This window comes from Corvus brachyrhynchos, unplaced genomic scaffold (assembly GCF_000691975.1).
Source record: "Corvus brachyrhynchos isolate BGI_N302 unplaced genomic scaffold, ASM69197v1 scaffold62, whole genome shotgun sequence".
Classification (NCBI taxonomy): domain Eukaryota; kingdom Metazoa; phylum Chordata; class Aves; order Passeriformes; family Corvidae; genus Corvus; species Corvus brachyrhynchos.
In genome coordinates this window covers 3107535-3129456 of record NW_008236629.1, presented here as the reverse complement: position 1 = coordinate 3129456, position 21922 = coordinate 3107535, and the positions used below count along the sequence as shown (strand labels likewise).

At 40.4% G+C, this 21922-nt stretch overlaps 1 protein-coding gene across 1 annotated transcript in view; it reads right to left on the bottom strand.

Moving 5' to 3' along the window:
• Positions 1–3758, bottom strand: part of TRPM5 (transient receptor potential cation channel subfamily M member 5) — a 36225-nt gene extending 32467 nt beyond the window's left edge. The window contains exons 1-3 of the mRNA XM_008644265.2: positions 3596–3758; positions 2446–2626; positions 1156–1322 (exon numbers count right to left, since the gene is read on the bottom strand). Of these exons, the coding sequence (XP_008642487.1) occupies positions 1156–1322; positions 2446–2626; positions 3596–3712 (465 nt within the window). The 5' untranslated portion in view covers positions 3713–3758. The remainder of the gene's footprint in view (positions 1–1155; positions 1323–2445; positions 2627–3595) is intronic.
• Positions 3759–21922: the final 18164 nt, after the last annotated feature.

Here is a 21922-nt window from a genome sequence, read left to right as displayed (position 1 = left end):
AGATGCATTTTGATCCCAAAGCCCAGGAGGGAGGTGAAATAGTTTGCATTTGCCAAAGCAACTTTCCTGAACAAAATTCACAAACATGGTGAACCGAATTCTTTCCTTTGAGGCCCTTTTGGACCAGGTGCTACACAAATAGGTTAAAGTCTTCCAGCTAAAGAGTCCCACCTGGAAGAGCACACAGGTAGCTGCCACTGGCAAAAAAAAAAAAAAAAAAAAAAAAAAAAAAAAAAGAAAAAGGAAAGATCAATGACCATAAATTGCTGATATGGTCTGGCAGTCTCTCAGCTTCTAGCTGATACTTCCAGGCCCCTCTGAGAGAACAACTAGGTGCAAATTCAAAGGGCTGTCTTTGTCATTTGTTTCTTAGCTTCTGCAGGGAAGTAAAATAATGCAGAGAAACTGTCATTCGTTGTCATTACACACCTATTTTATTGTTATAATATCCTGCTTAGGACAGACTGTATATCCAGCGACAAGAAGGGAATGCTATGTTTTTTTTCTCTCCACTTCTATTTCCATTCAGCAGCAACACTTTCAGCAACAGTTTTGTTGGGTGAGGTTTTTAATCTGTTGATGCACTGCTTTTGTTTTCTTCCCAAGGACTTCGACTGCTTTGACCCAAATTTAGAAACCCAGAGAGCTTTCAATAACTAGGTGAAATCATTCATGGCTGGTATTTTTGACCTGTTGTACTGAGCACGTTTTTGCATATTAGACACCAATTCAGTGGTTACTTAAGGAAAATTTGTCCTGGAATATTTATGTCTGGTGTCCCATAAGAGAAAATATGCTTTTTACAGCATTTATGCTATATCTAGGAGTAAGTGCTTCTACAGCAAGGGGACAATTATTCCGGGATATTTTCCCGACGTTCATCCCTGCGCTGCTCGCGGCGCTGATGCCTAATGCTGCCACCCGCTGGGCATGTGCGGAACTGCTGCCAGCGGCACCGGGCGCGGAGGGCGCAGAACCATCCAACAAACCTTCATTTCTCTTTCCTCCCAAAACACGGCTTAAACCCCACTTTGTTCTGTTGGTTTTTTTTGTTTGTTTGCTTGTTCAAAGTTATATCAAAGTTGTTCCGCCAACTGCTTGCAAATTTTGTAAAGGTGCGGCTAATATGCAAACAATAGAATAAGTGAAAAATACCTTTGTGTTTTCCAGAATTTCTCTGTGCTGGATTTTCCTGAGTGAAGTTATTCCTATGGCAACCACGCTTACTTTGGATGAGGTACTAGCCAGTGCAAGATCTCGGACTGCTTGCACTAAGTGTCTTGTTACTCCTACACGCAGAGCACTGGTGAAAATCCAGGCACCTGAAATTATTTTTAAAAACCGGTGAGGTCATTTATTTGTATTTGAATATGTTTGTGTGTCAAGTAACATTAGTTACAGCACTGTATTTAAGGGGTTTTTTTAGATAGATAAAGTGGCAACATTGCCATCTTTACTCTGATGTAAATGTGCTCGTCAAGAATGCTGTGTCCACTCTGGAGTCACTCACTGTCTACACATGAGCAGAAACATCCCCGTACCAGGCAGGTCTGAGTGTTGTACGAGGAAGAGCAAAGGGACAGAGTCAGGGAAGTTGTTGACTTGAACTGAGGCCTAAACAGTCCCGTGCAATCACGTCTTGGCAGAAGAGCTCGGGCATAACCAGCATAATCTGGAGTTCTTTCTCTTGTTCTTGTGTATGTGGAGAGTGAATACTTCAGGATAATACAATTTACAGCAGTATTGTTATGGTGAGAAGGAATTTGGAGAACACTGGGTAAACAGCAAGCTGGCCTTTTTCAAATATGTAACATAAAGAAACTGGGGATCTTGATGCTGCCTAGTCTGAAGTACAGAAGGCAGATGGAGATAGAGAATATCTGTGTGGCACAAAAGTACCAAAAAGAGCTCTGGTACTGGGCTGTCTCATTACAAAAAGCAAAACTGTCATGATCTTGTCTGGAACAGTGAACACAAACCAAGAGCTTGCTGTGAAATGCTCACAGATATTTTCACTTTATTTTGCAGGTGAGAATGGAGAAAACAAGAATTTTTATTTTTTACCTAAGTTCACTCTTGTTGAAGTCAAATTGCTCTGCTCTCTTCAGAATTATTTTGTTATGGCACAAAAGAGAGACAATTGTATTTTGTCCCATTTTGATGCTATCTTTCTAGTGTCACCTCTGAGGGAAAAATATCAGGTCATTTTACACTTCAGAAATGGTTATGTAATTTGCTTTAAAAGAACTTATTTTTGCTACTATAATACAGTATCTTTCATTTTCAAATGTATTTACATGCAGGTTTTAGGTTGCATTCAGCAAAGTATTGAATTTTCAAAAATAATCCTGTGACCAGGCCCGTTGTCATTACCAGATCACTGGGGTCTAGGTGTGAGAATCCATCAGGAATATGAATTCCTTCTTTAAAGCCTAAAGCACTCACCTGTGCTTTGAGCTGCCTTTATAAGTCCTTTCTTTAAGGTTTCCCGTAGCCAAGGCTTCATCTGGAAATTTTCTTCTTCCCCTACTAAAGAGACAACCAAATTGGGAGCAGGTAGCTTCCATTTGTTGAGCATAACTTCAAATATAATTCCAGGGTGAATGGTACTCGGGACCTTCATAAACTTCAGCAAACACAAGAAAAACCCAATGAATAACAATAGAACAGAAAGATACAGTAAAGAGTCTGTTCATGGTAAATACAGAGGGAAATGATCATCAACTTGGATATTTAAGAGAAGATTATTTGAGCAAGAGTTGACAGAGAACTAAATACTTGAATGAATTTAGCAGACTTCTGTATAATTGCCATCTCACTAATTGGATCCATTCCATGGGTTAGTTCTGTGTTGCAGACTGATGAATCACACTCTCCCTTAGAGCTTCCTCTTGAACTGCCTTCAGTTTCAGGGCAGTCTAGAAAAGCCAACAATTTTTGTAGGTGTTTTTTGTTTCTGCAGAAGCTGAAATATTTGCCTGGTTTTATGTCTGTTTTTCAAGGACATGTTACATGAATCTATTGCTTCTTCCAGTTCTGTATATATTTTGGCTTTGTGCTTAAGACTTTATGATGAAACAAAATCTTGAGGCAGATTTCAGGAATTCCTAGGAATTCCTTATGCTCTAGCACTAATGTGTGCAGGGGAGTAGTGAGGAGGTGGGTTTGTCCATATACATCCCTCTCTGCATATCAGCAGAACAGAGAGAGAACTTTAAGGAAAACCTTGAAACAGCTCAAAAGTATGTTTAAAATGTAAAAATCCATAGTGATTAAGTTTTGACAGGTTAAAACAGACAAAGGATGCAAAATGAAGGAAGCAGGGCATATAACTGATTTTTCTTTTAAAGGGAAAAGTGTCCACCTGTACTTGTATCATGTAATTGCAAATCAAGTGATTGATTTCTGTATATTAAAAGCCTATATTTTAAACCCCATTCATGTTCAGGAAGGCATGGTCCCTACTTGGGGTACAATGTGGTGCCTCACAGTGTGGCACATTGATCCTCACTATGGCAGTCTCTGCATTTACTGCTAAGAAGTAACAGCTGAACAACAGTGGTGTTAAAGGGTTAAAAATCCTCAGTGCCCATACCTTTCCATGTTTCTTCCCAGAAGCTGTGAAGTCTATTTCTCCTATGCAGTATGGTAGTTCTCTTTTGAAAGCGTCCTCTTTGTCACTGCTGCAGAGCTTGGTTTCCATTTCCTCCATTGAGCTCACAAGGTGATTGAGCACCAGTGGACCAAGATGTTCACTGAGATGACAGAAAGCTGGCAACTGAGAAGCCATTTAAACTGGAGGGGCCACAAAATCCATTTAAATATATCTAGATGAGTTTTTAGTCAAACACTTTACTTTTTTACTATCATACCTGTAAGGTTTAGCTAAAATTGGAGGTCTTTGTACCAAATGTCAGATGCTGTATACAGAAGAAGGCAGATTCCACACCAACACTATGTAACTTAAGGTATGAAGAAATAAGGCTTCCTGAACTCTCTTTCAGCAGACAGAAAGCGGAGTTGCAAGGTGCAGGATCCTGCAATCTCAGAGCCCAAAGGTGACCCTGATTCTACAAAAGAGAAAGAGGAGTGTCAGCCACCAACTCTTTCCAGCAAGAGTGGAGCAGTGTCAGTGAGTGTCTGAGTCATGGTTTCTTGCTGTCACTGTGCCTCCTGCTGCTCTGACTTACCTTACCTGACGTGAATGCTAAATAACCAAGTGATGACGTTGTGTTTGTCTGGAGATGTTTTAGGAGAGGTTTACTCTCTGCTTCCTTTAGGAATAGGCTGTTTATTTGTAAGCCCAAGTATTTAAGGCCAGGCTGTCCTGGAGCAAAGGTCATATGGCAAAAGTTGCTCTTCTGCATTACATGATACACTGGAAAGGTCTACCGGCTTTTCCTATGTTCCATTTTGGCTGAACTGACAGAATTATGATGTGAAAAATACAGATTTAAGCTTGCATGCCTTATTTTGATTCTTTTCAAAACAAAAGCAATGAAACAGCTCTCTCCCCTCTGCCTTCAGCTGCATGTTGAACTACATAGTCAGTCTTTAAAAAAAATCCTCGTGACACTAAGCCAGCAATTGTAATCAACACTGCATTAATTTTTTATTTCCTAGTCCAAGAGATCTGCTGTGGGATTGAGAGTGGGTCAAACTAGCAAGTCTCTTGTGGGTCTCTTAGGATGCTCCAGTAGAGAGAGCAAGCCCCCCAGCTGTTCCCTTGGGCTGGGAAGTCTCTTGGGAGCCTGTATCCTGGCTGCTTCACCACTGCTGCTTCTGTATTCTCTTCTCTTCTTTTCTGTTTGCTGTGAAAACGTTGTTTGGAGTTGCCTTTTTCCTACGATCTGCCTCTGAACATTGGCTATGGGCCCTCTCATGATTTGCTTCTCCTACAGCTATGTCACACCTTTAAATCCACCCCCCAGCTCCTGTCAGGGATCACTGCTTTAAAGATGCATCTTCTCGTTCTCCCTGCCTGCATGCTGCTCACTTCTGGAGAGAACAGAGTGTTTATTGTGAACACCGAGATAACAGACTAGTCTGGTTAAGAGTCTTACTGAAAAGAACTTATTTTGGATCATCAACAGTGGTAGCCCACGTTTTTGTCTGAGTTCACTTTTCCACAGGAGAACCAGCTTTATCTCCTAAGAGCATTGAAAAGAATATTCTGGGGAAAAAACAATTAATCAGAGTAATAATAACACGTTATTTACTACTTACTATTATTTATGTAGAAATCACTTCCTGAAACTTGCTGACAGAACAAAGGATTCAATTAGAAAAAACTATTCAGGACTGAATTTCCAGGGTACATGTAGTCACCATCCATCGCATTTATTTATAACTACACACAAGCAATGAACTTGAAATAGACAGCAATTTATGAAATAATCCAATGGTAAATTTGTGCTTAAGTGGTTCACTTTAAGCCCATTCTAGATCATGGTTTGCAAAATTCTCTCATGTGGTTATCCATGACTAGCACATTAATTGATTTTTAGTTTAGGAATTCTGGTTCTCAGTGGTAATGAACAACAGGAGACAAAAACAGGTAAGATGCACAAAGAGAACTTTTGTTCACAAGCTTTTATGAGGCTGGAAAGTGAGGAAAATACCTGTTAACTGGCAGTTACATGAGGAAGAACTTCTTTACTGTGCAGGTGACTGAGCACAGGACCAGGTTGCCCAGAGAGGTTGTGGAGTCTCCCTCACTGGAGATACGCAAGAACAGTCCGGATGCAATCCTGTGCAATGTGCTCTGGGATGGCCCTGCTTGAGCAGGGAGGTTGGGCCAGATGACCCACGGTGGTCCCTTCCAACCTGACCCATTTTGGGATTCTGTGATTCTGTTCTATTATGAACACTGCAAAATCACCAGAAGAAACCCGGTTCATAAGATGTGTAGATGTGGTTTTTAAGCACAGACTGACCGCATTTGATGTTTCCTTACCACCCTCTATAAGCTGTCTCAGCTTCTGCAGTGTAACCCCTCCCTGTTAGGGGCAGAATCAGCAAACACTGCAGGGATCTGCTCAGGGGCTGCACTTCACCTTGCCACCACTTTGCTCTGCAGTGCAGCTTCACTACACACTCACCCGTCAGCACACGGATTGCGTTATGTCCCCGATGTGTGTTCAGAGCAGGATATAATCAGCTCTGTCATTTCCTCCTGGATTGTCAACACTTCTGTTCTTAAAAAGCATGTGCATATCTCACCCAAAGTCCTCTAACAAGCAAAGTAAGCATGTATCAACAAACTATGTGATATAATTATGGTTTTTCAGAATGCCTTTCTCCTGGGTTTAATTCTGTCTCATTCAGTTTGGTTTCAGCTTTCACATGAGTTTCCAGTGGTTTCGGGGGCTGTTGCTTTGAGACTTGAAGCTGTACTAGATTGCAAGTGTGTCAGGTCACAGTAATTGGGTCAAATCTCTGTGGTGGAAGTCATGACATACCCCTGCAGTCAGCTCAGCTGTGGCCAGCTTACGTCACGGCAACGTCACGGACTGTGGTTTACTTGCAAGGGTCTGGGATGAGCCTGTGCCTTGGGAAAGAATAGACATACAGGCAGAAGGAGGAGGAGAGTGTAAGCACTTTTTGGATGAAAACCAATGGGGGATGACATAATAATTTTCTCCCTTTCCATAGACTATTTTTGATTGAACTTTTTAGAAATTTCCAACATTTCTTTTATCCTATTATTTAAAGGCTTTCCCCCTGCCTTATCTAAGAGAACGCTGTTGCATTAAATTTGCATTAATTTAAAAATGTTACTTAAAGGCAAGAGATCAGAAACACTTCAGAGGTGAGGGGAAAAAAACAAAACACAAAAATCCTGCCGGCCCCAAAATGTGCATTCATATTTTAAGTTTTGTGTATACATCAAGCAATCTTACTTTAGTTCTGGTTCAGACTTGAGTACGTATATTTCTGCCTAGACTGCTGCTACATATCTAAGTTTGTAGGTCAAATTCTGTCCTAGATGTTCCATTGACTACAAATACAAACATCTATGGAAAGAATGTACCTCTAATGATTACCAGATTTGAAATATAACCTAGAAAACTATTTCTAACTAGCAAAGCAAGTTAAGACAATTATGAGGAAAAGACAATTGCCAGTTCCACCTACATCTGGAAATGTGAGTCAATGTCATTCACATTAAGCATGGCCTGGTTAAATCATTCCAGGTGTCAGCCAGTCTCATGAATCATTATTTCTTTAACCTCATAAACAGGAGCTGTAAGAGTTGTACCATTGTATAAACCAGTGATGCTGGAGCTTGCAGGTCCTAATGCTCTTTAGTCCTTCCTTTTGGATGGTCCTAACTTCTGATTTCAGCATTTGAGATTTCTGGGACGTAGGAAATTGTCAGGGGGCAGTTGTGATGGCTCTAAGGAAGCTCCACAAGGAGAATCCTTGCAGAGATCCCTTTCTAAAGGATTTCTCCATAAAAAGTGTTGAGATCAGAACCACAGGGAAACATTTTGACTCCTATGTTCCTTCCTTTCTGGACTTTTCTCCCTCCTGTCTCTGCTTCCTCTCCCCTCTCTGCCATGCCTTCTCTCCCCAGCCTCCTTTTCTCCTACAGCTTCTCTCACTGTATCCCTCAGCTTTCCACTGTCTCTTTCCACCTATTGCCACTGCCACCTAATCCACCGTGAATGTGCATCTCTACTTCCTTGTGTGGTAACACAGGACAGATTGTTCACCTCAGAGGGGTGGGAAGAATGTGGGTCTGCTTCGCCCTTCCTTTAGATTTTAACCAGGATTAGTCTGTGTCCATGGAAGGAAGAGAGGTCAAATTTGAGGCTTTCAAACATGTCTTTTGAAAATGGGCCCAGTCAAGGGATGGTTTGACCTCAGTTGTTGTCTTCAAGGGCAATGGGTCCATTAAGAGAGTAGGCGTGTGGCAGTCATTAGCTCTCAGGACTTAGAAGTACTAGGAATTCTCCTTCATACTTGTATGCTGATCAGCAGGCTGGGACACACCCTGACTCTTAATCACATCAGATTCCTTTACCCACTCAAGGTGTACATTTGAATATGTAGGTGAAATGATTAAATATAGTAATACAGTCGGCCCAGCACTGTTGATGTTAAACCGGTCACAAAGTCCCCCCTCCCCTTAGCTTCAGTGGCAGATGAGGCAAATCTATTGATTCATAAACTTTCAAGTATGCTTTCATGTGGCGCAAAAGAGAACTACATCAGTTCCTGTCTCCTTACTGTTGCAGGGTAAGCCAGCAATCCTAACAAAAAGTAAGCCTCAACTATTGGTCAGAAAAAGAGAGGGCTCACTAATTGAAGTGAATAGTAAGGGGGAAAATGCAGTGGAGATCACTACAATGAACTTCACTTGAGCAGGAACAGTCAGCTCCCAACATATGTAACAGGATTGCTTTTGCTGAACTGCAGCCCTGTTGGGAAGGATCTGAGGGTTACAGGCAGAGCAGACGTGAGTAATGCTGTGCTGTCCTTGCAAGAGAGAAATGACACCTAGGACAGCATGAACAGTCTGTGTGAAGTCACTCAGCTGTTCATCAGGACAGCTTTAGCTGCAATATCATGTTTGGATTTGGGTGCCAGGCTTCAGGGGAGTTACGGACCAGCTGAAGAAGGTTCAAGCAGGAACAACAACAGCAGCAGAGACCTTGTGCTAAAAGAGAAGGGAAGTTTGTACAAATTAGAATTGTGTTATCAAAAGCAGGGAAGAATGCAGGGAAGGAAAAAGAGAATTTTATAGTCTACCAGTGAAAAAGGATGATAGGAAAGATTTGTTGTTTGTATTTGTGGTTAGGACAGCAGGGAAACAGGCTCAAGGGAAGAATGGTGTCAAGGCTGTGCAGGGGTACAGTAGTGACCACGCTCTGAGAAAGACTTCCTTGGAAAGAATGAAACCCTTACTCTGCTGAGTAGGGAACAAGGAAAGCAACCAGACAGCAGCTCTTGATTGCGATGGCATCTCTATGTTGTAACCTAAAGAACCTGACCTTAAACCCCAAGAGCTGGATATGCATCTACAGCTCTGGTCTTTGAGATTCATATACACCTATGCAACTTTTCCAATGGAAATGCTCCTGCTGACTTTAGTGCAAGTACTCACTCCAGGAAGACTGCATCAGGGAGTTTACTGGGCCCGTGCCAACAACAGTGTAATGGAATTATTTGCTTTCAGTAGTAGACGCGTTTTCATTCCTTTTTTGAATTAAAACATACTAAATATGAAGAACAAAGCAGATGTAGGGGATCAGAATAAAGACTACCAGAGAAGTGAAGGGCACAGTAAAGACTGCAAATTTCATATTCCATTTCAGCATGTGCTTTAAAAGTGAATTGGATGGACTTTAACTGGTGTGTACATTTAAGTGTGAAGAAACAAAACCAGTAATCAGGGTTCAATGCAGTGAAGAAACAGAGATGTAAGAATGCACTAACTAGAATCCAGGAAGGGAAAAATACCTATAACTGTTGTGGGAATATAAAAATATAATATGAAACAAAAAAAAGTATTTGCTATGGAAAATAAATGCACACATATCTGTGTGAGAAACTGATGTACGTACGTGTGTGTGCAATTACAAATGTTATCTTACTTATATTTATGTTGCAGCTTTGGAAAATGTTTGTCAGGAATTAGTACATTCAAATTCTGGTAAGAATGCATGAAATGTTTCTGCATCACAGCCTAATGAGAAAGCAGAATCATCTGCCATGATTGCCAAGGAATTGCTAAATAAAGCATAAAGACCTGGGGGTGGTGAAATACACCAGCAGAAGTCATGGCCAGCTGTCCTGCACAGGGCTTTGTCATGCCTGTAGCAAATACATCTCTGAGAATGGCACAAATAGAAAAAGGGAACAAAAGAAGCATGACTGTCAAGACAAGTGCAACTTGAACTATAGTATGCCACACTTCTCTCACGTTCAGACAGGAGAGCTAACAAAAGCCATTAACTGCCAGAGATGAGAGCTGGAGGGACCCAAAAACAACCTGTGGGAAGGCTTCTCCATACTTTGACTAGCACAGACAGAGAGAGGCTAGTTCAGGTCAGCAGCCTTGAGAATGTGTTCAGTAACCAGAGGTTTTATGAGTTTGCAGACGCAGGGCCTGACAGGAAATAAGGAACTTGAATTAAAATCATGGGGAGAAATGAAGCATAGAAGTGTCCTAGTAAAATAGAAGGGGGTTAAGTTTCCAGGTATATTTATGTGAATTGGCCCCACTAGAAGCTTTTAAAAACATCACAGCTGACAGTTTCCTTTCTAGAACAGCAGTTGCTAAAGAAGGTTATATCAAGTAATTCCTCTTTACTGTATCTGTATCTGCACAGTCAAAAATCGGAACAACAGAATGAAGAGGGGAAAAAATGATTTAAAAATCCCCACCAACAAAAGCAAGCTATAACTAGATGTGTGAGAAGAGAGTCTTGTTACTGAAGGAGTGTAGGCTTTGTTTGAACATTTCTAGGGTATGGCTCTGGATCCTTCCTGTAATTGCCAGGACACAAGGATGGGAAGCAAACCAACTGTTCGAGGGAGTCTTCCCGTTGTTTTCTAGGAGAGTGGGTAGTGCTTTGGTTGGGGTAGGGTTAGCACCGAGTGTTTAACAAATGAATGTGCAAAATGCTAATGCAAATATAGGTACTCGGTCTTTTTGTTTCTGTCTTCATTTGCTTAACAAAGTGAAGAGGACCAGAGGCAGTTTGAATAATGTACTTTTAGTGAATCTGCAGAAATTTGCATTTGGATGTCAGCCAGCGAATTTCATACAAGTGGATTTATTCTGGGGAGAAAACCTGAGAGGGTGGAGAGGTGATAAAAGGGATATGTAGACATCAGGGAAGTAAACAATGTAAGGAGCAGATGGATCTGATGAGAGACAACACACAGCAAGCTGTTCGATGAAAAGAAATGAATTGGCAGTGCTTGCATAGCACGTTGTATATAGGGTGTGTGGGCAGGTTGACACCGGCTTCAAATACTCCTGGACCTTCCCTGCTCTGTTCCCACAGCATGGCATGTTACTTTGAAGCTGTGCCAGCACAACTCCTTGTGTGGCCTCACAGTGAATCAGACTGAGTTCGCATAAAAAAGAACTCATTTTTGCCAGGTCATTTTTCAGCAAAATCAGTTCACTAATGTGGTGTACAGCATGCTACACAACTCTCTGGAAATAACGTGTTGAGAAACCACAGCCATAGTTCATACTGAAAGGAAATACAAGAAATTTGGGATAGTTCCAGTTCAAAACAAGTGCTTCAGGAAGGGCAATGTACAGACAAGGCAGACAAAACCACAACTGAAAATTTTAGTTTAAACTGGATTGGACATGGACATGGGTAAATAAATACTGCTGAAAGCAAAGGACACAAAAACAGAACTCAAAGCCAAAATATTAGAAAATAGAAAGGACTGCCATTTGGGAAATGGAAAGACTTAAAATAACTTAGGGTGGTTTTCCCCAGATCAGCTTGTTAGGATCTTAATATATCATACTTGTACAATCTGCAAAAGTTCACAAATGTTTCTCTTGATGCCAACAGCTGGCTTCACAAAATTAGCTCCTAGCATTAAGCTCATACCAATCTTTACTTTAACTATGCTAAAGTAATCTTTACTTCTTTTCCAGTTTGTCATCTGTGCAATTTTTTTTTTCAATTTCATGCCTGTAGACATGCATTTTTTTATAGAAAAATCTGTTCTTACAGTGGGAAAAAACCCTTTGCTGTGTTTCCTTGTGTGGCTACTTTCATGGTCTCATGTTAACAACTGCTTGCTCAGTGCTTCAGGCAAATTTTGTAAGCTTGAAGGGGAAGTTTATTCAAAACCAAGACACTCTTTTGCATAAGCCATATAAAAATATACTTTGAGTATTCAAAACTTTAGGAAAATAACTTAGATTGCTTTGTTTCTTAAATATTACAAAACTGCAGACACAGTTCTGAACTTAGTACATTGTGCAAAAATGGTATTGGCAAAATGGTTCATCAACTGTTCTAAGTTTTTCCTTTATTAGACATGAACTGCTGTCTGTCTTTGCCATTAACTGCAAAACTGAAGTTGTGTTTGGATGTGCCTGTGACTTGCAGAAAACCTTGGACTTAAGCACCTGAGTTCACTGGGCTGTGTTGCACCTTTAGAAATCAGACCCCCTGAAGGCAATATAATGTATTTTTTTGATTTTTTTTTCCCCCAGAAATTTGGGGCCCCTGCATATAGCAAGCCTGCCAACCCTAGATTTTAAGTATATGTCTGTTTCCCTCTACAAGGAAGCCTGCTCTTTCTTTTTTCCTCTGGATAGTACTGATTTTTAACCCACAGGTGCAGCAAATCACAGCCAATTTGCTCTTTGGCTCTCCTCCTCGGGTTACTTATCAGATAGGTTCGAATCTGATCCAAATGAACCAGGAGTTTATACAACTTCAAGGCACAAAAAACTGTCTAAATTTGGCATAGAGATGAAAATGGTTGACCTACGGCTTTTAAGGACTGCTTCAGTGCATAAGAGAAAGAGAGACCTTCCTTATTCTGACGTGTTTGGGAAACACAAGAACGTCTCTTCCTACAGCTCAACAAGGGGTGTGTGCTGGTACAAGGATTCAAAGTCTGTCAAACTCACTATGCTTTTTTTCCTCTCTATTTCTACAGTGTATAACAGTGTTGGGGAGGGTTAGGGTTTGGAGGGGCAGGTTTTGTCCGTGTAAAATACCTGTACGTCCAAGGTGCTGTGATGAGAGAAAAAACCAAACCAAAAAAATACAATGTCAATCCAGTTTCTATAGCTGGAACTCCACAGAGAGGTGGATAGAGAGATGCCATTGCTTCTGGAAGTGCAGGGTTCTGTTTCATCATCACAGCCATTTAGTTAAATATCTTGAATGCAGGTGCTACACAGGAACAAGTTTTAATGGGATGCCTTACTCTTACACTTGTCACACAGGCAAGGATCTTTTCTAGGCAATGGAATACTTTAGATGTTGCAGGTAAAAGGGGTGATGAATTTTTAGCTGATGCAAAAAGATTTTTAAAAATTCCCAGTTACTCCAAGTAACCCATATGATCACGATCGACTAAAACACCCTTAATAATGATATAAAACCAGACTGTACTTACACAGGTACTTTCTGGTGCTGTCACAGGTTTCCTCAGGCAAGCAGAGAGAAGCTTCAACTGGCCACTCTGACCAGTAAGCTTTTTATTCCTGGAATTTAAAAGGTTCCACACTTGCTGATAGATCCATAAGCCATCTCATAGGTTATGTCACAGTGTGGGGCTATCCAGGAGTCAAGAGCTGAGAACAGCACTTCCGTATTTACTACAGTGTCAGAGGTGCTCATGTGTGAAATTTAACAGAATTCCTATCAGTATTTCTGCTATAAAGTTGAATGACAACACAGTTGTGGTAAAGTTCTTGCAATTACAAGAGTGTGGAGCAATGTATTGAGGATATAACAGTGCTCTTTACATTTGTTTAAAAAAAAAAAGAGCAAAATCCACAAAGATGAGCATGTAACTTCCAGCTAATGACAGAATGCAAGCCTAAAAAAGATTAAAAAGTCACTTTCTCACTTGCCACACCTCTCATAAAACAACTGAAAACTAGAACCGTATGGAATTATGCAAAGTTAATGCAAATTAATACAAAGTTTAAAAGTAGCTATAGAAATGTGTAATTTCCACAATTGCTATCAATATCCTCCACCCTATTCCACATTGACTATGATTCTAATACTGATGAAACTAAAACATATGTAGCTGCATAATACTAAATATAAAATTGAAGTAGGTTACATACTCATCTGGGGTGGTACTTATTGCCAGATATTGTTTACTTCTATGAACGTCTTAAAAAGCCTGTTTTGAAGACAGTAGACTTAGTACTCTGAGAATACAGGTACCTAATTTTACTGACACAGGTAGTTCCCTTGAGCTGCCCTTAGAACAAAAAAAAATATATATGCAGAGTTGAAATAATTTACCACAGACCAGGATGATTTTCACCTTTATCATTTACTGACTTTATTTTTCAGAATTTACTGCGAGAAGAAGATTTCCCAGGTGAAGATGAAGAGTTAAGCATAAATTTAGCCAAACTCTGGTTTGTCAGCATTTCTGGCTGTGTTCCCTGTGATCCTGTCTGAATATAGAATTTTTACACAGAGTTGACTGCCTTTTATCAGAAACCATCGAATAAAGAGGGCTTTTTCTACCTTAATTCTCTCATCCAGCATTTAGATAATCAGCTGTTCTGAATGCAATCTTGTAAAATAAAATTTACAGGAAAAGTTTAGAAAATCAAATATTAGACACAGAACCGAAGGTGTCATCTGCACCCCAAGATACTGCTGGGAATTGTCTTCAAGGGCTGAGGATGAGAACAGCAAATACATGAAAGAAGAAGGCAGAGCAGCACAAAGAAAAGTTGTTAATGCATATTCACATCCTAAAATCGTGGGGCTGGTGGAAGAATCCCACAGAGTAGGAACCTACAGTGCAGAAAGCAGAGGTCAGGGGTCCACCTCTGCACTTTGCTGTCTCAGAAAGAGCTGTATAGTAGATGGCTGCCTGACTAATAGTTCTGCAGTCTGCTCAAGCCAGGCCAAAATAGCATGCAAGGATCAGCTAAATGCATGAGTCTGTGAAGATTATTCCTAGTGCAAGCTAAAAAGTTGTCTAAAGAGTGGAGAGTGCAGTAGGGGAATGCTGCTGTGTCTAATTGAAGAGCAGGGCAAATACAGTAAGTCAGCTACCATTTATCTAAGAAAACCAAAGTACTGAACAGAAAAAACCACTGCTGAAAGTGATCACAGACAAAGGACAGCAACACACAGTTTATGAAATTACTGATACAGAAATTCTTAAAGTTTTACATAGACTTCATTATTCAGGGGAAGAGAGAGTGGCAATGATTGGTTTATATCACTGAAGATTACTGGCAGATGATGCAGGGGAAAGAAAATGTGTTGATCTCAGGTGAATCACAAGCATCTCTTAACATATATGGAATATTTCATGATCCTACCTGCTGGCTGTCCTTTGCAACAGGCAAGGCCATCCACCTGCAGGGCTGGAGATGCACTGAGGTGGCTTTTATTTGCTGCTGTTCCCTTTTCCTGTTCAGGAAGATGAAGATGTTGCCAGTGTACTCAGCACACTGGTCCCTGTGACAATGAAAGTAAACGTTGCTGGTGTAGAATGGTAGCAACAGGTCTTCTCTGGGATGGAAATAAGCTCTGTGGAATGGATGGAGATGCAAATAATTAGCACTTCTCTCCAGCAGTAGTGGAGCATAGAGGTATCAGGAACAAACAAGCAGGTGTGGACTTAACTGTGAATGTATTTTCTAAATTAACTTTTCAAATTTTTGCAATAACTTGGATGTTGAGTAACTGCATCAATAACTAATCCTTCACTCCCTTTGAGAAGAGTCATGTGCTTTCCCAAGCTACAGAAATCTTTAACAAATTTCCCAAAGCACAGATTTGTAGTCAAGGTGCTCTCTCAATAATTTAGGTTTCCAAAGCAACTGTCCACTCATCCTCACTGATAACTTTAAATTTTGGTGCACAGGATCTCAGCCTTAAAAATGAATGATTTTTTAAGGATTTGTTTTGTATTTAGAGTAAAAATGTTACATCATGATGCTTCCTTAGGTAACTTGCCTATGGGCCTTTCTTGATATATAACAGACCACATTTGGTATAAATTATTGCAGCTCAGTTGATGACTGTGAATAAAAGCTGCTTTGAAGAAGTCAAAGATATGCCCAACTCTTTCATGATTATAGTAATATGTTTCTTCAAAATTTTTGTCCTTCAATATGAAAATAAGGGGTATGGTTCCTATATGTTTGTAGTGGGGCTTTGGGTTTTTTTGCATGAGTTGATATATGCCATAAATATTCCCTGTCCTTAGAACAGATTTTTCATAGGCTTTAAATTCACCTTTCTTCTGTGACTATGCATTCCTTTGTGCTTTTGTTTCTAAAACATTTAGAAAATGTATTTCTGATACATCCCTTTGATTAGACTATGAAATGACATAAACCAGTCACATACCCAAATTCTATCTGTTCAAGAGAAGAGCAGATTTTGGTTCTCTCATAATGACCCACATAATTATTTTGGATTGCTTAGAAGTTTCCTTTGTACATCTATATGTCAGTATTTTTTTAACTATCCATGTTTCTGTTAATGCTTATATTTCTAGGAATACAACCATGTTAAATTCCATAACATCACAGTCATAAAAAGTCTTTGATCTTTGTTACAGCAGTGACAGTAGCTTGAAGCATAAAACCCTGAAATGAAGCAGGACCTTAATAAAGAAATGTTCACTGAAAGTGTTGAAGTTACTGGCTACTTTTGTCCGGGCTTGAGTAATGTTTTGTCAGAAAGCAGTAGGTGCTGGGACTGTGAAAGTCACAGCCCAAGCAGAAGTTTCCCTCCAACTCAGACATGAGTGGTTTGCTTAGTTTAATCTACAGTTAAGGAGCAACACTGGGTCTGAGGCTAAACTGTACCAGACCCTGATTAAGACCATCTCGGTCCCTCCTGGCCTATTACACTCTGCAAGTGGTTCTGTTGAAATCCTGTATGTCTTTATCTTTTTAAGTACTATTTAAACACCAGTATTCTGTCAGGTTAACTTCTATTTGCATGTTCTCCCTTCTGCTCAAAACAGGTGTGTTTATTATTAACCCATTTCCTAGACAGTTCCATTAACTTTTCTGGAGAATCCCAGCAAGACTTGCTGGCCACTCTGACCTGTCATCACACCTGTACATCTATCTCCCTTCCTGGTAGCCTTCCAACCTCAATGCCAATCTGCTAAGAGGGAAATTATGCTTCAGTATGAAGATTCATAATTGATTACTATCTTACAGATGCCTGAGATTAAAAATTTTGCAAGCTGCTGACTGCACCTGCAAATTCATGACACTGTTTATTCAGCTCTTTCCACTGCCTTGCTCACCCTGCCAGTGCATGTGCAATGAATTCTTACTAACATTCCTTTATCTTATGGGGTGGAACTTTCATTGGAATGTTCATTGCATTGAACTGTGCCTTCTAACATAAAATCTGAGTTTCTGCATCCTCAGCAGATTCCCATTTCTTCCCCTCTGATTATTAAAACCAGCCACTGATGTGGTGATGGGCTGTGTTTGGGCGGTTTTTGTGTGCAATGGCTGGCCTGTAACTTAAAAAACCGGTGTTATCAGCGACACTGAAGTCTTTTACTATGTAGCTGGTAACCCAGGTTATGTCCCTTTCCAAGTTTGTTCACATGGTGAAGTTTCATCAAGAGAAAATGCAAGGAAGAGGAAGAATCTCTGCATCGCACCACCAACAATTTAAGCATGCATTCAAGTTTGTGTTTCCATTCAAAATATGACTTATTTTTTAAAAAATCCAGTGTTCTTAGTTCTGTCTGGTCTCCAGAATTTTGTGCAGTGTTACAAAGCACCCCTACCTTTATAGTGACTGTTTCTGCTTCTCTTCTTCCCCAGCAAATCCGAGTGCTTAACCTGCAACCTCATTTATCATCACGGCTACAAAGGAGGACAGTGCTATTATCCCATTTACAAACTGAGAACCTGAGGCACAAATAAGAACAATGACACACCAGAGGTCACACAGGAAGTCTGTGGGAGAACTGGGTGCTGAACTCTGGTCATTCAAGTCCAAGGGTAGAGACTGGAACTTTCCTCTTTGATGGAGGACTGAAAATACTTTCTTAAATTCAATATATTTACAGGTATTTGATCCTCTCTTTGATAATTCTTATTATTCATTATGCAAATACGGGTAATGTATCAAGTTAGTCCAATTAGTCTTTCCTTTTCTTAACGTGAAAAATATTTTTATTTAATTTGCCATTTATTTAGTAGGAGGAATTATACATGTTAGGAAAATCTTTATGTCTATTACGAGAAACATCTACCAAAAAAATGAGGTAAAACACCTGTTGCCTTTTAAGCCAACCAGATAATCTTGACACTTCAGCCACTAGAGGGACCTCCAGGAATAGAATATACAAAGACAGACTCCACAAAAACATTTGCAGTATTAGGTGCCTTTAAACAAAAACAAAAAAGCTTTGCAGACCAAAGAGTTTGTTTATTATGAGGTCTGAAATAACAGGAAACATAAATTAACTAATTATTTTGTAAATTCTGTCAAGAAAAAGCAACTCTTCTGCTGGGAGGATATGAGTTTGGTGGGCTGTTTCCTCTTCACTGACTTGGTGAGGTTAGCACACCTGCTTCGAAGAGGCTTGTAATTTACCAGTAAGGTTATGGATTGTTCTTTTGGGCTGTACAAAGCAAACGAAGTCACTCTTCCCAGAGTTTCTGAGAAGAATACGATTTGGATGTGGTGCAGCCAGTCTGAAATCAGTAAGCTTATTTTCCCGCTGAGCGATACTTTAGCAGAGCCCTCAAGGAATGTCAAATTTTAACAGCAGTTTAATAGCCCAATTAACAAATGTTAATGCCTTGCCATGCATGCAAATGGTCTCTATAAAGTAGTTATGCTGCTGCTTGGGTCACTGGATTTGTAATTAGCCATCAATCAGAGCAATGACAAGGGTGCTCTAATGTTCCCTTTTTCACTTCCGCAAAAATACAGAGAGAGCTGTGGTGTTCCTCACGCACAAAGTTTTGGGGCTCTGCAAGCTCAGCAAGCTTCAGCTTTAGCATCTCCACTGTAAAACACGAAATCCTGCAGAGCAACTGTGCTTTTGAGACACTGGAGATGAGGACACAGAGATAAGAATTGCAATTAACCCAATTAGGGAAAGGTCAGGCATGTCTCTAGAATTTGGCATTAAATCACAATTATGGAACAGGTTAAAAGAATTTTTGCAAGACTGAATTACATTGCATTGTTTAGCTTTACCTTTTAGAACGGTCCTAGTGAAATGAAAACACTTATTTTGTGAGATGAAAGCAACCTGAAATTCCAGTTTGGCAGAGCTGATTGTTGCACAGGTCTCCTGTGGTCTATCCACTGAGTTTTATAATTTCCAATTTGTTTGCCTTGAGAGGTTACTCGTTGAGAAAAGGTGTAGTGGCAGGTAGGAGACATTGCTAGTACCTTTTCTATTATTCTTTGTTGTGTGGTCGGGTTTTTTTTGAGCCGTTAGAAAGCTTTTTGATGCATTATTGTTTGAAAAACCTTTGCTTCTGCCACAGAGTTAGCATTAAATTCCTTCATTGCACTTGTATAACCTCCCACTGAAGTTTTCCAGTGAACTACCTGCAATTAAAAGACACATTCAGCTGCAGGCTTAACTGTCAGACTGATGATGCTTGACATCAAAAGTGGGTTGCCAAGTGGGTCCTGCTGAAGAATAATGATTATCTGTCCCATGTCATTCCACACACGTAAAGTGGGATATTATACGTTACAGATTAACGTGCAGGAAGTGTTCCTGGACCAGGAAGAGATTTGGCGATAGCTAGTGATTTCTTTCTCAGCTGCTGAGAGTGAAACCCTTCCTGAAATACCAGGACTTCCTTTCATTAAGAGTAGTTCCCTCCATAAGCAACTATGGGGCAAAAATTTGGGGGGTATTTCAGAATTTCAGTTAATTCTTTTGGAGCTTACTCAATAGTGTTACTTGATACTGATTTTAGCCTAACAAAGAGAAGGTTTGTGACTAATGTGAGGAGGAGAATTTGCTTTTGATGCAAGAAGATGATGTAGCAATCTCTTCATTTGGAGAATGTTGTTAGTCACCATGCCCTCAGAGTGACTGCTGGCCTGTGTAAGAATGTGCACAATGAATCCTGTGTGGCATTCTCTGAGCAAGCAAATGCCTGCTGAGTCTCACGTGCTCCTGAGATTAAAATACACCACATCTGCCTTAATGATGAAAATGAATGTTGCAGGATTTTGTCAGCCTCTTTAGTTTTCTCTTTTGGAGTAATGCCTAAAACAATCCTCTTCAGTGACAAAAATTGCTGAAAATTTAACTACATTAAAGAACTCAGGAGGACAAGACACTACGGGCAGCTGCTGAAACAGACTGGAGAGGTTACACGTGCATGGGTACACAAGTGTATCTCACACAAGGTCTCCTAAAGGTATCCCCTCTTAGTTTTATCAGGCTTTCACAAGTTTTACATTTTTATTTTTCCTACTGCCACTTTGTTGAAGATTTACAAAGAGGTGGGGAGCGGGAATGAAGTGTTGAGAGGGATGTTTCCAAACTGTGATGCACCAGAGCAGCACAGTCACAATTCTAGCACCGCTTTTTTTTTTCTTTTTGCCCATGAGCCCTTCAAGGGCTCTACCCTGAAGTCCCCCTGCTAAACAAGTAAACATTTAGGACCTGAATTCTTCAGACTCACACATGGAAGATCTCGGTCAGCCAGCAACAAGAGCACGTAGAACAGGCTAACATTGTCGAAAAAATTCTGATCTTTATTGACAGAAACCAAAATTCCAGTTGGCTGGTACTGGCATTTCCTATAAATTAATGTTCCTTAACAAGAAAAATGAAGGGTCTACTAAGGTTTTTACCTCAGTCTTCAATGGTAACCTCTTTTCTTACAGCTCTGGAGTGGATGGACATCAGGATGGGGACTGGGGGAGCAAAGTCCCTCGAACTGTAATAAAGATCAGGTTCATGACCACCTGAGGAACCTGAATGTACAAAAGTCCATGGGACCCAATGAGATGCATCCCAGAGTCCTGGAGGAATTGGCTGATGTAATTGCCAAGCCACTCTCTGTGATACTCGAAAAGTCCTGGCTGTCAGGTGAAGTGTCATGTGCCTGGAGAAAGGGAAATATTGCACCCATCTTTAAAAAGAGTAGGAAGGAGGACCCTGGGAGGACCTGTTTTCCTCACCTTTGTGCTTGGGAAGATCCTGGAACAGATCCTCATAGAAGCAATGCTAAGGCAGGTGAAGAACAGGGAGGTGTTTGAGACAGTCAGCATGGCTTCACCCAGGGCTAATCCTGCCTGACCAACCTAATGGCCTTCTGTGATGGAGTGCCCACACCAGTGGACAAGGGAAGGGATACAAGGATATCATTTGACATGAAGGAATGTCATTTATCTGGATTTCTGTCAAGCCTTTGGCATGGTCCCCCCCAACATCCTTCTTTCTAAATTGGAGACTGATTCAATGAGTAGACAGTGAGGTGAATAAGGAATTTACCGGATAGCTGCATCCAGAGGGTAGAGATCAATAGCTCAGAGTTCCCAATGTGTTTGAAAACAAAACAAAAAAACTGTGAGGGATAAGCCTAAATATATTCTCAGAGACTTTCTTCACTTTAGGACTTCAAACCTGAGCGTTGGTGGACAGTAACATTCTTTCCCAGAAAAGCACCAATATGCTTTAAAATCCCACAAAACATTGTAAACACATAATATAAATGTAGGCATAACCATGCCACTCGGCTAGCATTCAAACAGATAATGCTAATCAGGGTTGTCAGCAGGACTGCATAGCCTCCATACGCAGGATATCTGGTGCGTGCCACTCACTATCTCCTGCAGCGTTATTTCTCTCTGCTGCCCAGATTCCTGAACATACTGCATCCACAGTTAAAAATAACCCCACAGTAAAGAAGGGAGGGAATTAAAGGACACTTTAAACTTTCTGAACAGAATACTATCTGCTCTTTTCCATCTGCTCCATTTGTCTTGAAAGTGACTGACAGAAAAGCAGACCGCATAAACACCTGTTGAAGTGTGTCTTTTTTGACAGTGATTAGTCTACTAAGAAGTGATTAATTAATGTGATCTCTGACTTATGATTGATTAACAACTAACTGGTTAGATTTCTCCTCCTTCATGAAGTTGTTTCAAGTGGAGGAACATGGGTTTCATTTTGTTTTCCCACATCCCATTCTATCTGTCGATATTTAATTGCCACTGAAGGCAGCATTTCAGAA